This window comes from Xyrauchen texanus, chromosome 32 (assembly GCF_025860055.1).
Source record: "Xyrauchen texanus isolate HMW12.3.18 chromosome 32, RBS_HiC_50CHRs, whole genome shotgun sequence".
Taxonomy (NCBI): Eukaryota; Metazoa; Chordata; class Actinopteri; order Cypriniformes; family Catostomidae; genus Xyrauchen; species Xyrauchen texanus.
In genome coordinates, this window is record NC_068307.1 from 41,248,100 (window position 1) to 41,274,277 (window position 26,178).

At 37.6% G+C, this 26,178-nt stretch overlaps 1 protein-coding gene across 3 annotated transcripts in view; it reads right to left on the reverse strand.

The window, feature by feature from the left end:
- The window catches only part of LOC127625959 (SAP domain-containing ribonucleoprotein-like), a 70,939-nt gene that overhangs the window by 12,661 nt on the left and 32,100 nt on the right, over positions 1-26,178 (reverse strand). For all 3 annotated transcript variants that reach the window (XR_007968388.1, XR_007968387.1, XM_052101462.1), the window contains exons 3-7: positions 15,542-15,582; positions 6,365-6,423; positions 3,553-3,601; positions 3,315-3,388; positions 628-659 (exon numbers count right to left, since the gene is read on the reverse strand). Coding sequence is in view for 1 of the 3 variants with exons in the window: in XM_052101462.1 (XP_051957422.1) it covers positions 628-659; positions 3,315-3,388; positions 3,553-3,601; positions 6,365-6,423; positions 15,542-15,582 (255 nt within the window). In the remaining 2 variants the exon portion in view is untranslated. The remainder of the gene's footprint in view (positions 1-627; positions 660-3,314; positions 3,389-3,552; positions 3,602-6,364; positions 6,424-15,541; positions 15,583-26,178) is intronic.

Here is a 26,178-nt window from a genome sequence, read left to right on the forward strand (position 1 = left end):
AGTAACTGTTAACTAACATGTTATGACAGTAAGTCATACAAATGAATGGGGAGAGCCATAATATGACACCTACATTTTGTAAAATATCTTAAAATTGCAATTTTATCATATGAAACTCAGTTTACACCAAACAGATTAGTGTCAATCATGTTTAAGTTTACAGGCAGTAAATTTAGGCGATTAACTTTTTCCCCACAAAAAAGCATTTCATTCAATGTCATGAAGCGTCTTCTCCATAGACACAGATTTAAAAAAGAACAGCCTCTTGTCTCCTTGCCAGCAGGAGTGGACTGGCCATAGGAAGAACTGGGACTTTTCCCAGTGGGCCGGCCATGAAACAGGGCCGAACTGGATAAAATAACGATGAAGCATTAATAAATACATGTTAGCTGGGATAGTTTTAAAGGAAATCTACACCCTATTAAAACAGTTGTAATTTTTAATTACTGAAAACACTAATATTGGCAATATTAACATATCAAATGCATTTAGAATGATATACGTTTTTTGTATATATGTACATTGTATCGGCCGATACCCTAAACTAGGTACTTGTATCGGCCTTCAAAAATTGGTATCACTGCACCTCAATTGTGGCTGAACCTAATTCCAAAGGGGACAACTCACCTTTGGAAGATTCAGGTACTGGTAACCCAAACCTAATAAAACAAGATGCAAAATATATAAATATATATATACACACATATACACATATATACACACACACACAATGATCCATTGCATAATACAAAAGTGTCACAGCAATAATGATTTCAATGCATGTTACCAAGGAACTCAATAAGCCAATCAAAATGTTCAAATACTATTCAAAATGTATATATAGTTATCCCAATAATATTGATTCTCATAATTTACCACACCTTATGCAGTCTTAACCAGAGGGGTTTAATCCATGTTTGTGCATATACAAATACTCTGCAAATGTTAAGCATGAGGAAGGGTAATCAAGCTTCTCTTATGAATGCGTCAAGAGATGTCAAGATTTAGGAATAGTGAATAAGTAGTATCATTTTAGTCCTTTTCTCACCCAAAACTGATATTATCGCTTAGGGATGTGCCCGATTTGGACCCCATTGACTTGCATTGTATGGACAACAACACATATCCTTCCAAAAATCGTTATGTTCCACAGAAGACATACGAGTTTGAGAAGGCGAAAGGGTGAGAAAATTATGTGAATTATAATTTTTGGGTAAACTATTCCTTCAAGCAAGAAATAATAATTAAAAAAAAAAACAAAAAAAACAATACATTTCACAATTGAAGACAGAAGTAGGAGCTCTGCTTTAAAACGGACCTTAAAACAGTTTTATGAAGTAAACTACTTGAAAATCTTCGGCTTGGCTGGTAAGAAGGTTAAGGTGCAAACACAATGGTGTGTCAATAAGAAGACAGGGAAGAAAATTCTCAATTAATCTTTAAATTTTTAAACAGGGGAAAAAATAAACCAAAAGAGGTTCTAGATCAGCCTGCTAATTAAAGGCTGACGCTGGTGCGAACATTTCTGGACTGCAGTGTATCAACTAGATGACCATTCATCCCTGACTGAGGCCATGTGTACACCTGGTATTAAGATGAGTTTTGGGTGATCCAAATCACAAATGTGCAAGTGAGACATCACTGTTACACCTGGTCATCAAGTCTCTGATTCATGAGGACATACATCAATCATTAGGTTGTGTTTTTCTAAATGATAAGTGTAAATAAGACAAGCAGTACCTGTAACGGAGCTTCTAGTGTGTGCTGCTCATATCAGTGTTTCAATTGTGCATGAATAAGCATTCGCTTTTATAAAATAAACAATCGTATGCTTATTCCATTAAAATCTGTTCGGAACCGGCGAAACCGGCCTGACGCAGGAGTGCGCACAAAACAAGACCTTTCGTTGTGAGATCCGAGACTTAGCGTCGCAGACCAGTCACCGACTCAAAACATCAAAAGAGACTAGCTTGACTCATGTAGTGCCCACAAGACATAATGCCTGGAATGATGAAGTGGGATGCAACGAGAGATACATGTGAGCATAGAGGAATGCTTTCCAACATTGTCATGTCTCTCACCTCTTCGAGGCAATTAAGAAAGCTTTGTTGGGCTTGAAGTGTGTGATGCACCACTGTGGTAGACAGCACGTTTGCAGATTCCGGGGATTTTCAGTGTCCATTGTGAAGGATCTTTTTGGCTTGAAGGACCAAGTAAAATACTTAAAACTCTTTACCAGTAAAGCCTAAGAGTTTCAAGTGCTAATACAATGGTGTGTCAATCAGAACACAGGGAAGATCATTTTCAATTAATATAAAAAAAAAAAAATTAAAAAAATGGTAAGCAAACTTAGAATAAACTAATTTTGGTTTTCACATAATCCATGACCGCAATGGCAAACTGCAAATAGATTGAAACTTTACATCTTGTTAAATTTGCCTTACAATGGTGTTATGTTCTAGTGCACCAAATATGCCATTTAATTTACGCTAAATTCACACCTCTGTGCAAGTCAGTGGAATTTGCAGAAAACTCAACACAAGCCGGTCTCAGCTCACGACTGTTATTGCACTGCCTGCATCCTTGCAGTCAATTTTGGATTAACAAAAGACATTGACAAATTATTATCATTATACTTTACATTTCCTTACTAACATAATGAAACATTCCACAGTTTAACCTGGTCAATAAACACGACTTATATAGCTAAACATACTATTACATATACTAGATAGCTAAATAATATTGGCATACCTGTATGTACATTTATTGTAATGCCAGCCAAGTTTTGTTCCTCAAATTAGTCTCCACTAACTGAACATTGTGTGATTTTTTTTTTTTGCTACATTCACCATTATCTTGCTCACTAGGGGTGTCAAGAAATTAAGTCATAAATTAGGTTTCATATAAAGCGGTTAACTGTGGTCTGTCATTTAAGACAAAGTCAAGATTTTCTGTAAAGCTGCTTTGAAGCTGTGTGTATTATGAATAGTGCTATATGAATTAAAATGACTTTAACATAGACAAACTCATGTTTGAAGTCTCAAGAAAAACATGAAAAATGTGAGTTCGTGTGAGTTTTTCTTTTGACAATCTGTTTAGAAATGCAGTGCTGTTGTTAAAGTTAATTTATTATAGAGCTCAACTTTTTGTTGTCTATGTCAGATGCTGCTGGGTCAATTAAGATTTAAAATATTGAATTTATGCTGAATCCTACAATAAGTTTAAATGGAACAATTGTGGGCACTTTATCGAATTGTATCATATCAAGAATTCTGTGTAACGCTAAATGCCTATCTCTGAAATGGTCGAACCTTGCTGCACGTGCAGCCTTTTTGCAGTCCACATTTGGTGGCATATTGAAGCGCTCTGCTCTCTTCTGAAGTCTCTGAAATCACAATAAAAGTCACAATTTAAACAACAGCACAACCAACATACATTTATGGTAGTATTCTTTAGTCAAACAAATTAAGTATGTCATGACTAAAAAGAGCCTTAAGATCATGAATTCAAAAGCAAATGATAAATGAAACCATTTGATATGGTCATTACTTCATCAGTCGCAGTAGGTGAGTCAATCTTCACTTTCTTCTCAGTCACCCTAAAATTATTAGCACAAATCAACACAAAAGCACTAAATAGCTAAAACGTTATAATGTTTGATATTCTATGTCCTTCATATGACCTTTTGAAAACAATGTTCAAAAGGTCATATGAAGGACATAGAATATCAAACATTATAACTTTCATTACAAGATAAAATCCAGAACTTTTTAGGGCATACTGGTACTAAAACTTCTGTTTATTATACATGTATCCAAATTTCTAAAGGCTTAAGCATCCGTTAAACAACAGTTCCAGTCCTCTAATCTGTTTGGAAAAGCGGCATTCTAGGGATGCATAATAACAGCACTGGGAGGGCTTCACTGTTTGTAACACACAATTGGCACTTTTCCACTGCACATTACGGTTCGACTAGTCTCAACTCTCTTTACTTTTCTGAACTTGCATTTCCACTGCAGTTTAGTGCCCCTCAACGTGGGTGGGATTATAGGATGATCGTCATAGTTGCACCGCCTCTACTGGCGTGACATCTTAAACATGACACAAACGGACCAAAACAATAACACAACCACTAGCTGTTAGCTACTAGCTCATTGTGCTGCATAAAGCAGTTGGTTGCATGGTGATTTTACACAAGTGTAACAGTTAAATTGGTCTAGTTATTTTAGAAGCAAGCTTTCCAGTACCTGGTCAATGAAATAAAGTGAAGCTTTCAAGCAGAGTATAGTGTTAACATAACAAAAATTACCATCCTCCATCGTGGATCAACGCCAGTTCAGGGCACTCTCCCTGTCATTGCTCCCGGGTTTAGATACAGGGCTTAAAGTGAAAAAAATTCCTGAGCCTGAACTTTGGGGGGGGGGGGGTGGGTAAGTCCGTCTTGTTTTGCACAGACGGACTTATCTTCAAATGGAACCATTTATTTTTAAGTATTACGGCTGTATCTTAATGGCATCTTTTTATTAATGAAGGCCAGTATCACTGATATTTTATTTAGTATACTAAATTTTAGGGTTATAAAATAGTCCACAATGCATAAATTATAAATTAAATTAGATTAATCCTTATTAAAGCTACAAGCGTTCTTTAGTCAAAGAGTAGTTAGTAGTTTTCTCTGTTCCCTTTGTTCTTTGGTTAACTTTACTGACAGACAGAATTAGTGGCTACTGTCACTTTAAGATCTACAGCTGGTGACAGGATCTCACGCGTCTCATTCTCTCACTACTCTTTACTTCCATTTAAGATTTTATTTAACTCATTTAAGGGTTATTGTTCGTTCAAGCGCGAAAGAGAATTCGATATTGGTTCGCAACTTTTTGTGCCTTGTGTGTGTGTGTGTGTGTGTGTGTGAGAGAGGAGGACATTTACTGAAGTGCGTTCTCTTTTGTCTTGTCACACATTAATGGTTTAAAGCATTTGGTGGACAAACTAATAAGAGCTAAAGAATGACAAAGAACGGATGCAGCGTTAATTGTGTTAAATATTTGAAACATTAAAGCTGGACAAAAAAAAAAAAAAAAAGAAATCGCATACGTTAACGTTGACAGCACTAAAGGTGCGTACACACTGCAACGTTACTTGTCATACATTGCTGACAGAAAATAAAGCGGTTTAAAGTGGACTCCTTTTCATGGTAGGCCTACACATAATGTTTTTTTTAGTAAGCTACACAGAATGTTCTACATTAAATATTTAACTAACAGTCTAAAGTTACCTAGCAGAAGTGTATGTTAATGTTAGCTCAGTCAACGTAAGGCTAACATCAAAAGGTGTAGACAGAAAATATGATTATGCTGACCTGAGCTAATTTACGAAATCAACCAACTCACATCTCCTTTCTTTTCATCCATGATGACATTAAGTCACCTAATGTTGTTTCTGGAGTTCTGCGCGCCATGATTTCACCGACGACGCTAACGTGAGGTATGGATCTCAATCACACTGTTGCCAGGACCCGCCCTGCTCTGCTTCTGATAGGCTTGTGACGTTAGTTAGAGCTGCGCTCCTCTCATATGATTGGTAGGTGAAATCAATTGACTCGAAAATATTAAACCGCATTGAAGTTCCCAGTTTCAAATGCAGCCGCGCGGTATGCACGCTCATAATGGAAGCGGCGCACTCGTTTTTTCCAAGCGCGTCCGCGCCGAAAGTGCGTCCAACTGTAATTTGCAGCCTGATTAATATATTTTGCCTGCGCCGGAGGCCGGACCTGCCCTCAAGCTGGAAATCCGGCCCCCGGCCGGAATACTTTAAGCCCTGTAGATAGCATCCATTTGGTCAAACCACTTCCACTTTTTCTTGATGGTTCGGTAGTAACAATTTTTTTTTTTTTACTTTTTCATACACTGTTGGTAGGTCCAGTGGTAGCCGTGTGCGGCCAATCACCAATCAGTGATCTGCAGGGTTTGACGTCATATTTAGTATCGGCTCCGATGGAGGTGGTACTAAAAAAACGTATCGGGTACTATCCACAGTGGAAAATCCCCAAAAAAGCAAGAATAGTTTCGTTGTACCGTGCAGTGGATAAGCCCTATATGGCATTCCACACAGGCCATCTAGACAGATCTAGACTGTGCATTCCTTGGTGACACAGCAGTTGATCCTGCTATGACTTGGAACCATTTTTGTTAGTGAAAAATAAATCAAAATATAAGCCATATTGTGTATTAAATGGAAGTTACTCGATATTAACTTGCTCTTGTGATATTGCAAACAGGGGTAGTTTAGATCCAAATCAGCAAATTATTTTTCAGCAAAAAATAAAAATCCGCAAAACCAACAACAAAATGATGAGACTTACATTTCAGGAACAGTACACAGTTGGTTCTGGACTGCACTCTCTTCTTTGGCAAAGGCTTCCTGAAATGTTGACATGTGTAAAATGTTTAATGATGAGCCAATCAAACATTATGCCGGTGTTGTGCCTTCTGCAGTCTGACATTAGAAACACTAGACCCCACATACTCCTGGTAGTATAATTAGTCTCTGGTGATTTCGTCAGTGCTAAATAAAGTTTTGGGAGTGGATCACGCATTCTACATTTAGAGGTAATCAGAGATGTATGTGACCACATTACATTTGTAGTATAAATGCTATTGCATCCCTAGTTTTAAATTAAAATAATGTTAGAGGTTGCAAGACTACAGATTTTTTTCATTATTAACTATTCAAGCCCATAGTAGAGTCAAAGTTTCACATAATGTCCTCAGTATGTCTCATATCAACATGCAGTGACAGACCATGTAGTGAATGATATATGTACAGATGGCGCTGCAGTTAATGCAGGGATTAATCATTAGCAGCTCTAAAACGTTATGGGGCGCAATAACCACAGAATTTCAATAGGCGAGAGCTGAACATCTAAAAGCTCTTTGTCCCAGTGTCAAAACCATTCAATTGGTGGCAGTAATGAAAGTTTAACTTTGTTTTGCCAAACACCATAAAATAGGGCCAAGAAAAGAATCAGAACACAATTGCTGTAAAGTAACAATTTACAATAAGATATTGCATTTCGTAATTTACAGGTTTATCATATTTTTCTATGAATTCTGAGAGTATAATATACAGTTGCTATAATTATTACAGTAATATTATGTCTTATTTTGTAGCGATAATGGACTACTTAATGAACAATTTACACCTTTTAGATACAGGCAGTTATTTATATAATGTACACATTTTTGGGGGGGAAAACAAAAACAAAGAGGATGACAAAACTGGCACAAAATGTGTGACGTCATCAGAAGAATCTGCGCAGACTGTCCATGTGCTGATTGAAAAGGTTTTCCCGCATCGTTCTTGTGTTCTGTAAAGTTCTCCATTTTACTTTTGAATCAAGCGCATTATGACTGACCAAGACTTGCAGAGGACCACAGCACAGAATCTGAATTATTGGTAGGACAGATCCACGGTATCAAGGTGAGTGATGGCAAAAGTTGACTCTTATACAGTCATTATTTTTCCACTACTGAATGGAATATTTTTATTAAATAGTGTGGTTTAATGTTACTCAATTGTGATAGCCAACCATCAACTATGGGACCAACCTAACCAATTAGCATGTGTTCCTTCCTCTTTTGTTGAATGTTTAGTAGCTTTTATGACAGTGATTTCTCTAAAGGCTAACATTATTTTTAAGGCTGCATGTTATTCACATGTTTAGCTAGTTTTGATGTCTGGTTCAACCACCGTAGACACCTGAAATTTTGGGCTAATGTGGATAGTTTTGAGTATTAATTTCACTCGCTTGTGAAGACTTAACAAGAATTTTTTTTTTGTATGTGCATTATTTGTGTGTGTGTAGTCCTGTGTGAAAAATTTGCCTAATTCACAATTTAGACGTGATGTGCCAGACTGCTCATACGTTTTCAATAAATCAAGTAAATATCTTGTAGACATTTGTGAAATTCGACCTGGGCAATTAACACAGTTTTTCCTCAATTGAAGATAATATGATTCTAGAGTCTTTAAAGTCAACAAACGATGAGGTTCCTGCCATTCTGTCGAAGAGGAAACTTCTGTAGTCCTGTGCATTCTGCAACTCCTAAAGGCCCATTTGAAGTGGATGATATAGATGTTGATAAAAGTAAGATCACTTGATAAATTTTCATGTCTGTCTCACCGGTTTAACGGTTTGCTTTTGGTAAGTGCATTTTTGTGGTTTTTCAGATTTAAAGGAATAGTTAGGTAAAATGATAATTCTCTAATCATTTACAGTACTTATCCATATACGGATTCAAACCTGTATGACTTTCTTCCTTGGAACACAAATGCTTTTGTTTGTTGTTGTTGCTTGAAATGACATTGATTAAACCACTGGATTACAAAGGATTGTTTTTTTTATGCTTCATTTCCTTTTTGGAACTTGAATAATTAGGCACTGCATTGTATGGATAAACCAAAATCATATCACCACTGAAATATCTTAGTGTTCTGCAGAAGAATGCCATGCAACTTTTAGATGACATTAGGGTAAATAGTGAGAATTATAATTGAGGCAAACTATTCCTTAAATAACTTTTTTCCTTAGGTGGTAGCACCAGCAGCAGATATGGAAAGAGAACCCATATGACAAGAATAACAGAGACTAATCATCCAAGGTCATTTGTTTGTATCTTTCAGTGTAGCCATTACACACATTCGTAGTTACTTTCTTGCTCTATTCATACATGTGTGTAACTTATATCTTTATGTATCTGTTCTTTCACTTTTTCTATCCATTTAAAACTATCTGTATGTAAATTTCTTTCCTCTGTGACTGCATTCTGTCAGTTCAAAATTCTCCTCTCACTGCCATAGTTCGCTCAATCTCTCAACCTTACTCTCACTTAAAACTAATGAAAATCTTCACCATAACCATTCTCTTCTCTAAACACGTTATAGGCGAATCTATGTCACCATAGAGGTGGATGTTGTCAGTTGAAAGATAGGTTGTCCTGGGGCCATGATTTGAAGCATTTGTCAAGGGCAAAGAATCATCATGCATGCTGGAATATAATCAGAAATAAAAAAGCAAAAAGGTAAACTTTTTTTTAAGGTAAAAAAAAGGTTTACTTTTTTCCAGACTTCTTGGATTTTCAATACACAAATTTTCATTAATACATGTGTGGTGAGCAGGGCAGTGTCCTGGCAGAGCAAAGATAAGTGGCGAATGACTTCCACCTGAGCGCCACACTGGACTCGTGTTCCAGTGAGGGGAGGTGGGAGTATTTAAGGAGAAGAGACAGTGGCAGATGGGAGTGTGTTGCACAAAGCTCTTCCGCATTCTTGTGTACGTTTTATGATTTGACGTAGCTGGCTGTGCTACGTGTATGTATTTGCAGCATAGCAGTGCGTGTATTTGTTTCTTTACACACTGAAGTGTGTCATTAATTGTCTGTTTGTTAAGCCAGTCCCAGGTTCCTCCTTTTCTATCTTTAATTGTTACACTGGTGCCAAAACTCAGGGAGGAGGATGGATGTGCCGTCAAGGAGTCCTCGACGCTGGACTAAGGACCACAACGCTGAGAGTGTGCTTGATCCGGTGGCACTGGGGCACTGCATCAACCGGCAAGGACGGCTGAGGGGTCAGTCGAGGGTGTGGGGGAGGAGGTCACAGTCCGGAGAAATCCCTGAGTTTGGCGATGGGGGTATGTGGCGAGCAGGAACATAACAGGCAAGAGGACGGGGGGTATAAGGAGAAGAGACAGTGGCAGACGGGAGAGAAAGACGCACAAAGCTAGTCCACATTCTTGTGTGTTTTATGATGACGTAGCTTGCTGAAAAGCAGTTTGTGTTTTTGTTTTACACACTGAACAGTGTAATTAAATGTCTGTGTTTTTCAAGCCGGTCCCAGCTTCCTCCTTTTCCTTTAATCAACCGAAAAATATCTAGTAATCTTACTCTTAAGATTTCCTTAGTAAAACTTACTCTTAGCAGTTTTGTGAATAGGCTAAGCAAAAACTCCTTGCTAAGAACTATTTGGAGAACTCCTAGTGGTAAGATACAAATATTTTTAAACACGGGCCCAGTTTTTGTAAATAACTGAATTATATATATTTTTTTCAGAATCGTGATCTTCATTCTAAGAAGAAAAAAAAAATCGTGATACTCAATTCACCCAGAATCATCAGATGGTATCAGTCTTTTGTATCGGAGCCCTTTTTTGAGTACGTGAGTGAAGTGTCAGACCGGATTCCAATACCAGTATTGGGGCATCCCTTTATTTTGACGTGAAGCAGAGGAATCACCATGAAGGGGTTTGTTTTGCAATTATTACCATCTGAAAGTAGATCAGGGGTGTCAAACGGATTTTAGGTCAAGGGTCAGATTGGACTAAGCATCACTGTGAGGGCCGAACTGTTCATACATGTAACTCATTCACACAAGTTTAAATAAAATTACATTGAAGTCATTAAAACAAATGTAATCACTCCGCAGATTTAATATTAGCAAATTATAGTTTTGGCAAGTCATTTATAACATCTACTTCGTGCATGACAAGTTATTTTTTTTCTAACAATTGTTAACCGACAGATTTTTTCCACTTTTAATTGACTATAAAAATCACAATTCCAGTGGGTCAGAAGTTTATATACATACATAAGTTAACAGTGCCTTTAAGCAGCTTGGAAAATTTCAGAAAATTATGTCAAGCCTTTAGAAAATTAGCTTCTGATAGGGGCTGTACTGAATTGGAGGCCTACCTAAAAACTCAGTGCCTCTTTGCTTGACATCATGGGAAAATCATAAGAAATCAGCCATGACCTGTAGAAAGTATGGTTCATCCAGGGGAGCAATTTCCAAATGCCTGAACGTACCGTACCACGTTCATCTGTACAAACAATAGTAGGCAAGTATAAACACCATGGGACCACACAGCTATCATGCGGCTCAGGAAGGACATGAATGTAATTTGGTGCAAAAAGTGCAGATCAATCCCAGAACAACAGCAAAGGACCTTATGAAGATGCTGGAGGAAACAGAAGGACTGTATCTACCGTAAAACGAGTCCTATATCAAAATAACCTGAAAGCCTGTCAGCAAGGAAGAAGCCACTGTTCCAAAACCACCATAAAATGCCAGACTACAGTTTGCAAGTGCACATGGGGACAAAGATCTTTTTGGAGAAATTTCTTCTCGTCTGATTAAACAAAATGGCCATCTTTATGTTTGGAGGAAAAAGGGTGAGGCTTGAAAGCTGAAGGTCACCATTCCAACAGTGAAGCATGGGGGTGGCGGCATCATGTTATGGGAGTGCTTTGCTGCAGGAGGTACTGGTGCACTTCACAAAATAGATGGCATCATGAGGAAGGAAAATTATGTGGATATATTGAGCAACATCTCAAAACATCAGCCAGGAAGATAAAGCTTGGTCGCACTGCAAAAAATGATTTTCTAGACAAGTATTTTTGTCTTGTTTTCCTGTCAAATTATCTAAACTTTCTTAAAACATGATTTATTTACTTGTCAAGCAAAATGGGATAAGATATTAAGTCTTGTTTTAAGATAAATCTGACTAACTTTAGACTCAAAACAAGAAAAAAAAAATCTGCCAATGGGGTAAGCAAAATAAACTTAATTTAAAAGAGAAAACAAGTTTATTTTGCTTACCTCATTGGCAGATATTTTTTTCTTGATTAATTAGAAGAGAATCAAGCAACAATACTGACAGAAAAAGATAACTGCTCATTGCTCTGGGCTGGATAGATTTAGCAAATCCTCCAAAATTGTTAACGCAAAGAAACTGTTTGTACTTTAAAATTATAAACCCGCTTAGTAAATACACTTATTCTGGAAATAATAGAAAAGTTATTACATCTTATATTTATCCTTATACGGGTCCATGTTGTCATTATTGCGGTGAGAGACTTGCACAAACTTCACAGTGGGATGGGTTAGCATGGCACTGTTTTGAAGACATGAGGGGCATTCGCTGAATGTCATGTGTAATTTAAAAGAAATTCCACCAATTATACAAATTATAACATATTTAAGTTGATATATAGAAACACTATGTGCTTACACGAGTCAGGAAAGATATTAAAGTCTCTAAAATCATGTATTTTGTCTGTGGATGGTTGCTGGACATTAAATGTTAACATATTGGAAAGAACAATCAAGAGGACCGCATTATTGCCACCGCAAAGGTATGTTAACAACAACAAAACATTGTAGCATACGCCAAATACAATTAAATATTTCTTTAGTGGTGTAAAACTTTATATACCCAAATGGTTCTCTGTTAAGATAGACATAAAAGATGTTACTGGTCTGGCCTATGTATTTGTTAACCTGAAGTCATTGAGTACAAAATAAATGGTATAATATTCCTCTGAAATAATGCTTTAATCGGTTTCACAGGTTAAATGCCTGCTGTGGGATTTCCCTCCATTATAAACGAGCTTTAAACGGTTTTATTATAGATTTTGTTCAGCTGTTCACGGTCTTGGCTTATTTCATTAACTGTGTTCAGAGAATACAAAATAAAAAGTAAAACAATTATTACTTTTATATTTGTCATCATTTTATGCATTCATAGCATATCATATTTAAAAAAAAAAAAAAAAAAAAAAAAGAGGGCCTCTTTATTCATAGTTTCATAACTCTGTCTTTGCTGATACCTGCTGCGACAGACTGTTTGCTCCGGTTTTTAGAAACAAGACCAAGCCAAGTTTTGTTGTACCTTGAAATGTAACATTTCCTACTTGAAAATAAACTAGACTCCTTCAAATACATAACAGAGTATTTAAAAAATAAGAGCCTGCACACAAGATATGAAAGCAAGTTTGCATGCTGATGCTAATGCAGAGTTTGCACTACACAATTTTGTGGAGATCGCTGACAAAAGCCTGAAATCACAGGCAAATCGTAGTGACGATCGCAATGTATGAACTATCAGTGCGATTTGAGAGAAGAGCCGACACGTCGCCGTTGTCAGCGAGATTAGTGCATTAGTCAGCAAAACGGTGCTAGTCTCACTGGAATTACGAGTCATTTTTCTCCATTAAAACCGATTAGCACATTTACACAATTACATTTGGCTTTATATTATTACAAAGGCAGCGCTTAAATAACTCATGTTAATGTTACAAATTGTATTTTTATTTTTTTTTCATATAATTGGGAAAAAAAAAAAAAAAAGATATCTGGAGCAGATGTATACAAAGTTTCATTTCACACCAGGCTGCACGTGCTTCTTCCCCCTCTCACTCGCAGCCAGCACAGAAAAATGTCCTCTCACAAGACCAACAAAGTAGCTATGGAAATCACTTTGTTGGTGGTGCGGGATGGGGATTTCCAAAACGTTGGCTTGCAAGTTGCTACGGTTGTTTTCACATTTGAGTCTTTAAATCTGGGCGTGCTTGAAAGTTATTTTCCCACCGAGCTGGCTTTTTCAAACGCAGGATAATCACTAGGTTTCATCTTTCACAGGACAATGTTGACATGTTAATTTTGTTAATCAAAAATGTATGCTTTAAGCAGCCTAGAAAATGACTTGTAGGCTAGGTATGCAAATTATTTTTACCCGGCTGATCAAGGAGGCCATTTTCAACGATGCTTAACTAGTTAAACCCTTTTATTCTGTATGCACGTCATGTTTAGAAAATTACATTGTTTACTGTACATTGCTCACAGGTCTATTTTTTTTTATTACATTTTTTACATCTTAACTATTGGTTAACATTCTTAACCAAACAGGTGTCATTAGATCATAGGCTAATGCACGTTGTGAAATATGCACAACTTTTCAGCACATTTTTCTCTCGTAGATTTTGCTTACCTGTGAATTATTTTCAACAATGTCCTGACTGTTTTAATATGTTAATTTACACTTACTTGGTTTTTCCCCTTCAGCACAGGCTATTAGGGTTGCTCAATTGGTCCCGCGCTATTCATTAAATTGTTTATAATAATTAAGCCTGTACTTACAAACAAATTCATGTTCAATTTTTAATGTAGCCTACAATGATGATAATGCAAGTCAAGAACGTCACAGATTTGGCGTTTTTATTTTTTTAATGGGTCGAATAAACAATGCTTTTTGACTGTTTTCTGAGGGTTTATTTCGTTTTAGACTAGTCAACTCCAAAAATGTTATTTAAACATCAGATTTAAAAGTATCAGCCGTTTCGCACATCTCTAGTCATGACTGTTTGATATTTTATGCTGTGCTTGAGTGAACAGTTTGATACATTCAGATGAAATGTGTTGGGTCTACGTTATACATTAACCCTGAAATGTTCTTTTATTGTTATGTTGAGTTGGTTAGTTTTCTTCGGATTGCATTTCAAATATGCCTGTATTGGAAAGGCTATATGATGTTAGCCAATCACAACAGTGGGTGTTTACATTGAATTCTTAAAAGGGCCAGGCAGCTTAAAATTGAGCATTTCAGACAGAGGGCCAGAGCAGATAATTATTATACATGGCTATATGATGACTGTTTTGTGCTACAAATTTTTTTTTTTTTTTTTACTAACATTCTAAGTGGACCTCATGGAAGATAATATATTTAACAACCAAACAAAACAACAACAAAAAAACATGTCACAACCCCTTTACAAATTGTACTTCTGTAGTCCTCCTGGTCTTCATGTTGTGCTTTCTACAATGTAGGCCAGAATTCACTAGGACTGGAGGGGTTAAGATCTCACACCAAAACACACTGAGATGGATGAATATCATATTATAAGTGGAGATGGAAACAAGAGTTTTAGGACACTTTGCTGTATATCAATCGTGGGACAGAAGTGTGAAGAGTGCAGATGATAGGACAGTTTGAAAATATGAAAAAAGATTCAGATGTTTTGATGAAGAAGTCAGAACATCACTCAGAGCAGACATTACCATCAAAACCATCACTGCTTTTGAGACTTACTGAAATAATTTATTGATATCTATTCTTACAAGGAGTGTTTTCTGTGGTAATGTTGATTACCACAGAAAATACTTGACTAAGCATTTTTTTTAAAAATAAAAATAAATAAATTGTGCACTAAGGCACATACAACGAAAGGACCAATCCACAAAACATTAAAATACATAATGTTGTTCAAAAAGTATAGCCACAATACTAAAGCATAATACGTGATAACATGACTCGTGTGATAAAAATCACTTACTAACCTTGTCTATTTAAAGTTATCCAGAATTTTAACTCCATTGTCATGTAAACAAAGTACGCCTAAATCTTTTTTTTGTCGAGCTCCGACGTAAACTATAGCCTATTGTATATTTTAAAAAAATGGACGATCCCTTGAACGATATGTACGTCCCCCAACTTCTTGTTTGAGACAGAAATACGGCAACACATTGAAAATATTCAGTTTGTCAAGGCAGTTCACAGGGACTTTTGAGTGTCTTGTACAGAGTAAACACTTTTTGATGCATTTCACTCCTATAAAATATCACCCCTGCACAGTGCTTCAACTATTATTTTCACAGTCTCTTCTTTAGCTTTTTCCTCATACATTCAAGGGAATATATAAGTAACTTACCTCTCCATACACTCCCAGTACATCCTCTTCATTTACTTCTTCTAAAAAGAGAATAATTGTTAAATGTCATTATCTGCTAAATAAATGTGCATAATTACAAATTGTGCTACAAATAATCTTTTTTTGGTCACTCTGACAACAGATTTCCCAGATGAGTAGTACATTTAATATTTTCTTGATATAGCCAACAGTTGTTGGGAAACTTTTGCCAGCATTTAAAAGTAATACGTTAAATTATCCCATTATTGATAAAAGAAATTGAGAAAAAAAAAAGGTGCTGTTTGTTTGTGTGTGTCACATACAGAAACAAATAGACCATGTGAAGATAGTTTAAATAAACTGATTAGTTATTATTACTACATGTTTTTCTTGTTGCAGAGATGCAACATTTGTGGCCAAATGCTCTAAGATTCGAAAAAGATGACATCAGAAAAATAAAAACATATGGTCACCCTATTAAGTTGTATTTAATAATTTGCAGATTTGAGGAACGTCACTGTGCTTTTTCTCATGGTCCAAGGCAGAGTGCCCTTTCATTCTCGAGCTTGCACACACATTCACACAGTGCACGCTCTGAAATAGAGAGAAGCCCTTTAAAAGACAGTTAAACTTCAAACTGATGTGCTGGGTTTCAATTGTTTTCTTTTTAACTGTAAAAATTTAAAAAGACGGCATTTTAAATGATCTGTCAATGTTTGTATATATAAATATAAAAGCATTTAACCTAACATTTATGGTCCAGCCAGGAGATCCTTAATGAATTACATTAAAATTTACCATGAAACCAGTCTTTACCAGCTTTAAAAATATAAAATGTAAAATAACGACAGAAGCAGTAGAATATGTCAGTGTCTACTAAGTGTTGGCTCTCTGGGACATTTTGGCTGTGCTTGGTGGTTCTGGCTGCTTGTTAAGGACTAATGTGCTGTCTTAAACCAAAGATCAATCTTTTAAGACTTTTGCTTCTATTCGCTTAATAGAAAATAAATAATAAAAAAAGGCATATTTTGACGCTCCGTGCCAAAAAAAGAAATCAATCAATAACTGCTAGCTTGACCAATAAACAATGGATGTCGTTTTAAAGCTTACACTCTTTACTATCCATTTAGGCAAAATAACCAACTCTTAGCAGGTGCTTTTTAATCTGCTAACAAACTACCCGTTCTGTTTTTATAATTTTTAAAATGTAAAAATGTACACCATACTGTCAAACATTCAAGAACGTCAAGAAACATTCAAGATGTCAAGAACATCATACAGATCAGAAAGTTCTGGATTAGAATATGGCAAGTATTATTTCACTCACATACCTGTATATACAGAGTAAAAGTCCAGATGTAAACAGATGTGTCTATCACATTTTTGCTTGTTCATATATAAAAAAAATAAAAAATAATATAAAACAGCAGATGCTCAAAAACACTTAATGGGTCAAAGGCGCTAGGTTTAAACTTCGAAAGATAGAACTTTCCTTTGGCAAGATTTTACGAGCTCATTAAAACTCAAAATATATCAATTACATATACTATTTCATAGAATACTTAATAAATATTTTGTTAATAAATATCCCTTTTAGCTAGTCTGGGAACTCTACGAATAAACAGAAAAGACACTGCCAATGCAGAAAGATAAAAGTAAAATCAAGGGAAAAAGGCAGTCTTAAACTGGAACAAGCGTTCATCCTCCATAGCGCACATGCTCCAATGTTTTACCTTTCACGCCGTCGCCACAGACGAATCTGTAACGGACATTCTCCTGACTTCACACCACAGTGGAAAAAGAAACAAGATCAGGACAGAACAGCATGGTTTGCAATAAGAACTGTTTGGCCCGATGGTGGAAAAGAGGTTAATGTGATACGATCACTGATCAGTGGATACAGATGCATAGATAAAATTATCTGGGAGAAAATGCAAAGCTACCAGTCTTTTAGAGCTACTTGGCTACCGCAGATAATTTCTTGGCATGCTGGGGACGTCACAGTACACCAAACACAGCAGTTGTTATATGCGTCAACGTGACGCAGTTACATTTTTTAAGAGGTGCACGTCAGGTTATGCGTTAACATCGTAGCTACGCATATCCTATGGTGTAGGTTTGCCGCAGAAGTATAAATCGGCCTTTATGCACAACCCTCTAATACAATGAATGAAAGGAAATCACTCGCATTTGCAACATACTGCATTTGGCACCTAGCAGGAAAAATATTTGATTTCACCAACCAGTAATGGTGTAGTTCAGTGGTGAAGTATTCAGCAGTGAGACCCTTCTCCCATCTACTTGAGTTTTTGGAAAGTGCCATCTTGGTGCAGACGGAAGGCTAAAATTTGGGTTTTCAAACGAAGGGCAAATTCCAAACGGAAGTGAGCATCCCTATGCCCTACTCACTCTGAATGGCTGAGCCCTTGAAGTGGGAACTGTGAAGGGAGCAGGGCACTCATGTCTCATATATGGCTGTTTGAAACACCCATGATTAAGGGAGTAATGAAAGACATGTCACTTTCACTTTATCTTCCCCTGAAATGTTACCATGACGCAGAGCAGCTGTTCTAACAAAAGGAATCTCTTTGCTGTTAATTTTGTTGCAAATAAATACTTTTTGTAATATATATTTTTTTCAAATATTGAAATGTGTCTTATTTAAAATTGCTTACTGTTGCCATTTTAATAATAGTAATATATCTGTAATACATAAATGTATATAAAATACATGAATGAACATTTCCCGCCGAAAGTTATTTGGTGCATGGAGGTCTTAATAATAAATAAACCACATGGTTTAGCCTAGCCTACAGGAAAAATTACACCCTGTTTTTGGAGTCTCTCTGCTTATGGCTGTCTACTATCTTTTGAATGAGGACAAATGTAAACTGCAGAAGAGATGTATCTATAATTGAAGGGCTATAGCACTTGTCCGAACGTTTGAACATGTAATAGGTTCAGACCGGCAACCTTGCTTTGAAATATATTCAGAGGACACGCCACCCAGGGTCACGTGATCATAAACTTTCAAATTACTTCCTCTAAGTGATCATCGCTAATGGCCTTGTGGAAGGGCCCTTTGTTAAGTGCTTGAGTTGCTCACTTTCGATTGGAACACCCCTTCTTGTGGTGTTCCCTTCCCGCAGTGCCCTTCAAGGGCACAAAAACACAGTCTGAAATTCGCCCGAAAATGTATTAGCGTGGACGTGGCCCATGTATTGAGATTAATAGTTGTTCGTCTAAACAGGCGATATCCACGCAACCCATTTGTCATTGAATTATGTCTTCTTTTTTTTTTATACCCTTACTGTTACACCCTGTCAGTTATTGATTAAAAAAAAAAAAAAAAAGACATTTAAATCATGCATAGCACAGATGAGGTAAAGCTTTTGAATTCTCTCGTTAAAAGGTACTGTTCATCCCAAAAAGTTTATAAAAATGCAAGTGGATGGTGATCCAACCATTGAAGCTCCAAAAAAAGAACAGGCAGCCATTATATAAACATCATCCATGACTCCGTCTTCTACAATATTTTGGACAGATTCCAGTCAGGATTTAGAGCTCATCACAGCACAGAGTCTGCTCATTTGAAAGTTTTTAATGATATTTTACTAGCCGTCGACAGGTCTCTCAGCTATTTTAATTATGACAGACCTTAGCACTGTCTTCGACACTACTGACAATGCTATCATCTTGGATCGGTTGAAGAGGTTGGCATTCAGGCTTAAAAAAAAAAAGACATCATACAGAACAATCTCTGTTAAAGTTGGAAATTCAACATCTTCAGCTCCTTTAAAATATGGTCTTCCTCAAGGTTCTGTAATGGGGCCCCATATTATTCTCATTACATGTGCGCCCTCCAGGATCTATCTGCCTCCATCATGGAATTTCTTATAATTTTTATACCGACAACACAGCTTTACTTCCCACTAAATACGGGAGACAGTCAATCTCTAATGTCGCTCGTGAATTGTTTGAAGAATGAGTTGGCTAATAACCATCTTTGGTTAAATGACAATAAATCAAAAGTTTTTGGACCATCTAAATCCAAAGCGGCATTAGCCCATACCGTTATGGAAGGACGGCGGAGGCAGATGGGGAGTTTGGATCTATGTGCGGGTTTATTGAACAGAGTGAAAATAAACAGACAGGAACAAATGAAACTACCACTATGGGAAAACAAACTAAAACACGAAAACATTCAAGGGCACACGAACTGGGAAAACACGGCAGGAATGAACACGGGAAGACAGGCATGGGAGCGAACATCAGAACACGGGAAACATCAGCGAAATCACAACAGTTGAGACAGTAGACCTTCCAGAAACATCAAAACAGTGGGAACAACGAACGACAAGGGAATGGAGTAACAGGCAGGGTTTAAATACACAGACACCTGAGGATACAAACGATAAATCAGGTGCGCACAATGACAGAATGGAACATGGTGACGGAGACACGGAAAACACGGGGCAGACAACCAAGGATCGTAACACATACACTTGCAACACTAGTGATTAGTGTAAAGGACAATGTGAGCAATCTTGGTGTAACAATTGATTCAGCTCTTACTTTAAATAAGCAGATAAATTCTATAGTTAAAAGCAGCTCAGAGCACTATCATCTCAGAGTTATTTCAAAAATAAAAACTTTTCTTGGCTTTAAAGACCTGGAGGTGATAATTCATGCTTTTATTTCATCCCACCTCAACTACTGTAATTCTTTCTACTAGGAAATTGGTCAAAAAATGTTATCCCATCTACAACTTGTGTAGAATGTGGCAGCCAGGTTACTGATTGGCACCAGGAAAAGGGAACCTATTACTCCCATCTTGTCTTCCTTCACTGGTTGTGTGTTAAGTAGTCGACTTTAAAATGTTATTATTTGTTTTTAAAAGCACTACATGGCCAGTCTCCACAGTACATCAATAACCTTCCAAGTCCCTATAATCCCTTTAGGCAATTGAGAGTGCAACCAAATGCTGTTAGCAGTTCCAAGATATAGACAGAAATCTAAAGGTGATCAAGCCTTTTCTGTGGTTGCCCCCAAGTTATGGAATGATCTCCCTATTCACATCCGGTCAAAAAGATGAAGTTTTACTTTTTTGAATTAGCTTTTAAGTCAGAGTAATGAATTCATATTTAAGTGAGTGAAGAAATTTTCCAAATTGTGTTTTAAAGGGAACGTCAAAAAAAGGAATGTTTTCTTTTTATTGTTGTTCCACAAAAACTGTGAAGCACTTTGGATAACATAAATGTTTAAAATTCCTATATAGGGGGCCTGGGTAGCTTATTGATGCAGACTACCACTACTGGAGTCGTGAGCTCCAATTCAGGATGTGACTCCAGCCAGGTCTTCCAAGCAACCAAATTGGCCTGGATGCTAAGGAGGGTAGAGTCACATGGGGTAACCTCCTCGTGGTTGCAATTAGGGGTTCTCGCTTGCAGAGAGTAGCATGAGCCAACACATGCTGGGATTCTCCGCAGTGTCATGCACAGTGAGCCATGTGATGAAATGCACAGACTGACGGTCTCAGAAGCGGATGTAACTGGGACTTGTCCTCTTCCACCTGGATTGAGGTAATCGTCCCACAACGAGGACCTACTAAGTAGTGGGAATTGGGCATTCCAAACTAGGAGAAAAGAGATATATACACATACACATACATACATATACACACACATATATATATATATACAGTGGGTACGGAAAGTATTCAGACCCCCTTAAATTTTTCACTCTTTGTTATATTGCAGCCATTTGCTAAAATCATTTAAGTTCATTTTTTTTCCTCATTATTGTACACACAGCACCCCATATTGACAGAAAAACACAGAATTGTTGACATTTTTGCACATTTATTAAAAAAGAAAAACTGAAATATCACATGGTCCTAAGTATTCAGACCCTTTACTGTGACAACTCATATTTAACTCAGGTGCTGTCCATTTCTTCTGATCATCCTTGAGATGGTTCTACACCTACAGTTGAGTCCAGCTGTGTTTGATTATACTGACTGGACTTGATTAGGAAAGCCACACACCTGTCTATATAAGACCTTACAGCTCACAGTGCATGTCAGAGCAAATGAGAATAATGACGTCAAAGGAACTGACTGAAGAGCTCAGAGACAGAATTGTGGCAAGGCACAGATCTGGCCAAGGTTACAAAAAAAATTTCTGCTGCCCTTAAGGTTCATAAGAGCACAGTGGCCTCCACGTTTTGGACAACCAGAACCCTTCCTAGAGCTGGCCGTCCGGCCAAACTGAGCTATCGGGGGAGAAGAGCCTTGGTGAGAGAGGTAAAGAAGAACCCAAAGATCACTGTGGCTGAGCTCCAGAGATGCAGTCGGGAGAAAGTTGTAGTAAGTCAACCATCACTGCAGCCATCCACCAGTCGGGGCTTTATGGCAGAGTGGCCCGAAGGAAGCCTCTCCTCAGTGCAAGACACATGAAAGCCCGCATGGAGTTTCAAGATGGTGATAAATAAGATTCTCTGGTCTGATGAGACCAAGATAGAACTTTTTGGCCTTAATTCTAAGCGGTATGTGTGGAGAAAACCAGGCACTGCTCATCACCTGTCCAATACAGTCTCAACAGTGAAGCATGGTGGTGGCAGCATCATGCTGTGGGGGTGTTTTTCAGCTGCAGGGACAGGACGACTGATTGCAATCGAGGGAAAGATGAATGCGGCCAAGTACAGGAAAACCTTCTCCAGAGTGCTCTGGACCTCAGACTGGGCCGAAGGTTCACCTTCCAACAAGACAATGACCCTAAGCACACCGCTAAAATAACGAAGGAGTGGCTTCACAACAACTCCGTGACTGTTCTTGAATGGCCCAGCCAGAGCCCTGACTTAAACCCAATTGAGCATCTCTGGAGAGACCTGAAAATGGCTGTCCACCAACGTTTACCATCCAACCTGACAGAACTGGAGAGGATCTGCAAGGAGGAATGGCAGAGGATACCCAAATCCAGATGTGAAAAACTTGTTGCATCTTTCCCAAAAAGACTCATGGCTGTATTAGATCAAAAGGGTGCTTCTACTAAATACTGAACAAAGGGTCTGAATACTTAGGACCATGTGATATTTCAGTTTTTCTTTTTTAATAAATGTGCAAAAAATGTCAACAATTCTGTGTTTTTTTTAGCAAATGGCTGCAATATAACAAAGAGTGAAAAATGTAAGGGGGTCTGAATACTTTCCGTACCCACTGTGTGTGTGTGTGTGTGTGTACACACACACACACACCTAAAGGATTATTAGGAACACCTGTTCAATTTCTCATTAATGCAATTATCTAATCAACCAATCACATGGCAGTTGCTTCAATGCATTTAGGGGTGTGGTCCTGGTCAAAACAATCTCCTGAACTCCAAACTGAATGTCAGAATGGGAAAGAAAGGTGATTTAAGCAATTTTGAGCGTGGCATGGTTGTTGGTGCCAGACGGGCCGGTCTAAGTATTTCACAATCTGCTCAGTTACTGGGATTTTCACGCACAGCCATTTCTAGTGTTTACAAAGAATGGTGTGAAAAGGGAAAAACATCCAGTATGCGGCAGTCCTGTGGGCGAAAATGCCTTGTTGATGCTAGAGGTCAGAGGAGAATGGGCCGACTGATTCAAGCTGATAGAAGAGCAACTTTGCCTGAAATAACCACTCGTTACAACCGAGGTATGCAGCAAAGCATTTGTGAAGCCACAACACGCACAACCTTGAGGCGGATGGGCTACAACAGCAGAAGACCCCACCGGGTACCACTCATCTCCACTACAAATAGGAAAAAGAGGCTACAATTTGCAAGAGCTCACCAAAATTGGACAGTTGAAGACTGGAAAAATGAGTCTCGATTTCGATGTCTGATGAGTCTCGATTTCTGTTGAGACATTCAGATGGTAGAGTCAGAATTTGGCGTAAATAGAATGAGAACATGGATCCATCATGCCTTGTTACCACTGTGCAGGCTGGTGGTGGTGGTGTAATGGTGTGGGGGATGTTTTCTTGGCACACTTTAGGCCCCTTAGTGCCAATTGGGCATCGTTTAAATGCCACGGCCTACCTGAGCATTGTTTCTGACCATGTCCATCCCTTTATGGCCACCATGTACCCATCCTCTGATGGCTACTTCCAGCAGGATAATGCACCATGTCACAAAGCTTGAATCATTTCAAATTGGTTTCTTGAACACCGACAATGAGTTCACTGTACTAAAATGGCCACCACAGTCACCAGATCTCAACCCAATAGAGCATCTTTGGGATGTGGTGGAACGGAGCTTCGTGCCCTGGATGTGCATCCCACAAATCTCCATCAACTGCAAGATGCTATCCTATCAATATGGGCCAACATTTCTAAAGAATGCTTTCAGCACCTTGTTGAATCAATGCCACTTAGAATTAAGGCAGTTCTGAAGGCTGAAAGGGGTCAAACACAGTATTAGTATGGTGTTCCTAATAATCCTTTAGGTGAGTGTGTAATATATATATATATATATATATATATATATATATATATATAAAATCTCGCTTTTCTTTATACACAAAAGTGCTATATAAAATAATATAAAGATGAGGTGAATTCTAAAGCCAAACGATAGCTTTTGCTGTGAAAAAGATCAATATTTAAGTACTTTTTAAATGCAAATTATCACATCCGGTCAGCAGCCATATGCACATTCAAGAGAGGGCGGAGTTCATGCGGCCTCAAGTGATGAACTCACATTGGCATGTTATGGATATAATCTCACATTTTTCTCCCGGTTGAGACATCCAGGATGAGCACACAAATGCCCCATTTAGAGTTAAACAAATAAAAATTCAGATCTAAACCAAAACCAACTAAGCTTCTGTACAGTGTTCCTCCTACTCCGTTGTAAACAACGCAGCTCTTACGGGTGTGTCGCACATGCACCTGTTCTCGCATGAACAAGCCAATAGATTTCAAACAAACTTTCACGTTGTCATTATGGGGTATTGTTTGTAGAATTTTGAGGAAAATAATGAATTTAATCCATTTTGGAATAAGGCTGTAACATAACAAAATGTGGAAAAAGTGAAGCGCTGCGAATACTTTCCGGATGCACTGTATAACCACCTCCACAAATACAGACATTTACGGTCTCCAACGGCTCCATTTGCCATCACGCAAGTATCAGTATGCAGCAACAGGTGCAAATTAAAGGACTAAAGACCGTTATAATAATCATCAAAATAAATAAGCCTAATAAGTTCCCTTGTGTTTCCAAAAAATGCTGCCAAATGTGTGTTCTTATTGAACATGTTTGTATTGCGTTTATTAATAGTTTATGCTGCCTAAAGAAAATATAATTAAATTTTAGCTTCAAGGTGAACGTGTCTTAAATTACTTTGATTTAATCATTTTCGTCTTGTGTTTCTTTAATACAAATATACATTACTGAACCTGCAGAGTTGCGTTCACTATGTGTAAGAGTGAACTGCTCTGTTAATACCTCACAAGATGATTGGAGATCATTTGCAGCATTCTCATATACAACATTATTCTTCCAAACAGTTTTCAGTTGAATGAAACAGAAAGAGATAACTTGTTACATGTGCTTGTTTCACAAGACAGGGTCCCGCTGCAGGTCTCTGAACAAACAGTGAATCAGACACGAGCAATGACGGCTTTTCTTTTGACTGTTCTTAAAAATATAATAATGCGTTTCTTCAAGCACGTCTTTTGACTAACAGCATTTCTTGTCATGTGTCACTCCGAGACAGTTTACAGTTCATCCGCCTGTTGCAGGTAGATGAACAAACTTACCCACACATGAAATACATTTGAACCAGGAGCTCGCTAACTGATTGAGGCTCATCACATTTTGCAGGTGGTGGGTGCTATATCACACCCTGAGTGCAAATAAAAAACAAATGTTCATAAAATCACTCATAACAGCAAGGATCAATAATTACTGGTAAATGAGGCCCAGAATTCTATGAATGTGTGTGTTTTGAAGCACTTTCATTGCACTCGTGAACTGCAGAGCTCACTGCCCACACATTTAAAATCAGCGGCTTTTCTTTTGTCTGTTCTTCAAAATGTAATCACGTTTTGTCAAACGTGCATCTTTGTGACTAATCTCTTGTAATATATCACTCAGAGTAGTCTTACAGGTCGCCTTCCAAAGTGGCTGGCACATCAGCAAAACTTTCCGCATGAAAAATCTGCATTTGGCAGGTTCCTTGTTCACTAGGAGTAGCTGTATGATACAAATGTATATTAATTCGGAAGGAAATCAAAACTGTCATTGACTTAAAGCTTTGCAAAATCGCACCCACACTTTCTGCTGGAAAATTCTCTCTAGAAAGTTTTAAAAGTTAATTTGTTGGTGAATGGTGAGATACCCGGCAATCCACGTGATTAACAAAGAGCCACTTGTGGCTTGCGAGCCATAGGTTCCCGACCCCTGATGTAGATCATAGATGGAAAAGACCATTTACAACAAATACAGGTAATTTACTATGGGAATATATAATTCTAAAGAAGAATACAAATGTTTATGGAGATTGGACAATAGGTGGCAATATAACTGTTAAAAAGCTTTAAAAAACATATGTTGCATGTACTCACCTATTTTCGTGAAGTTTTGACTTTTCGTTTAGGATTTATAGGCTTTTGAGTATATTTTGCCACG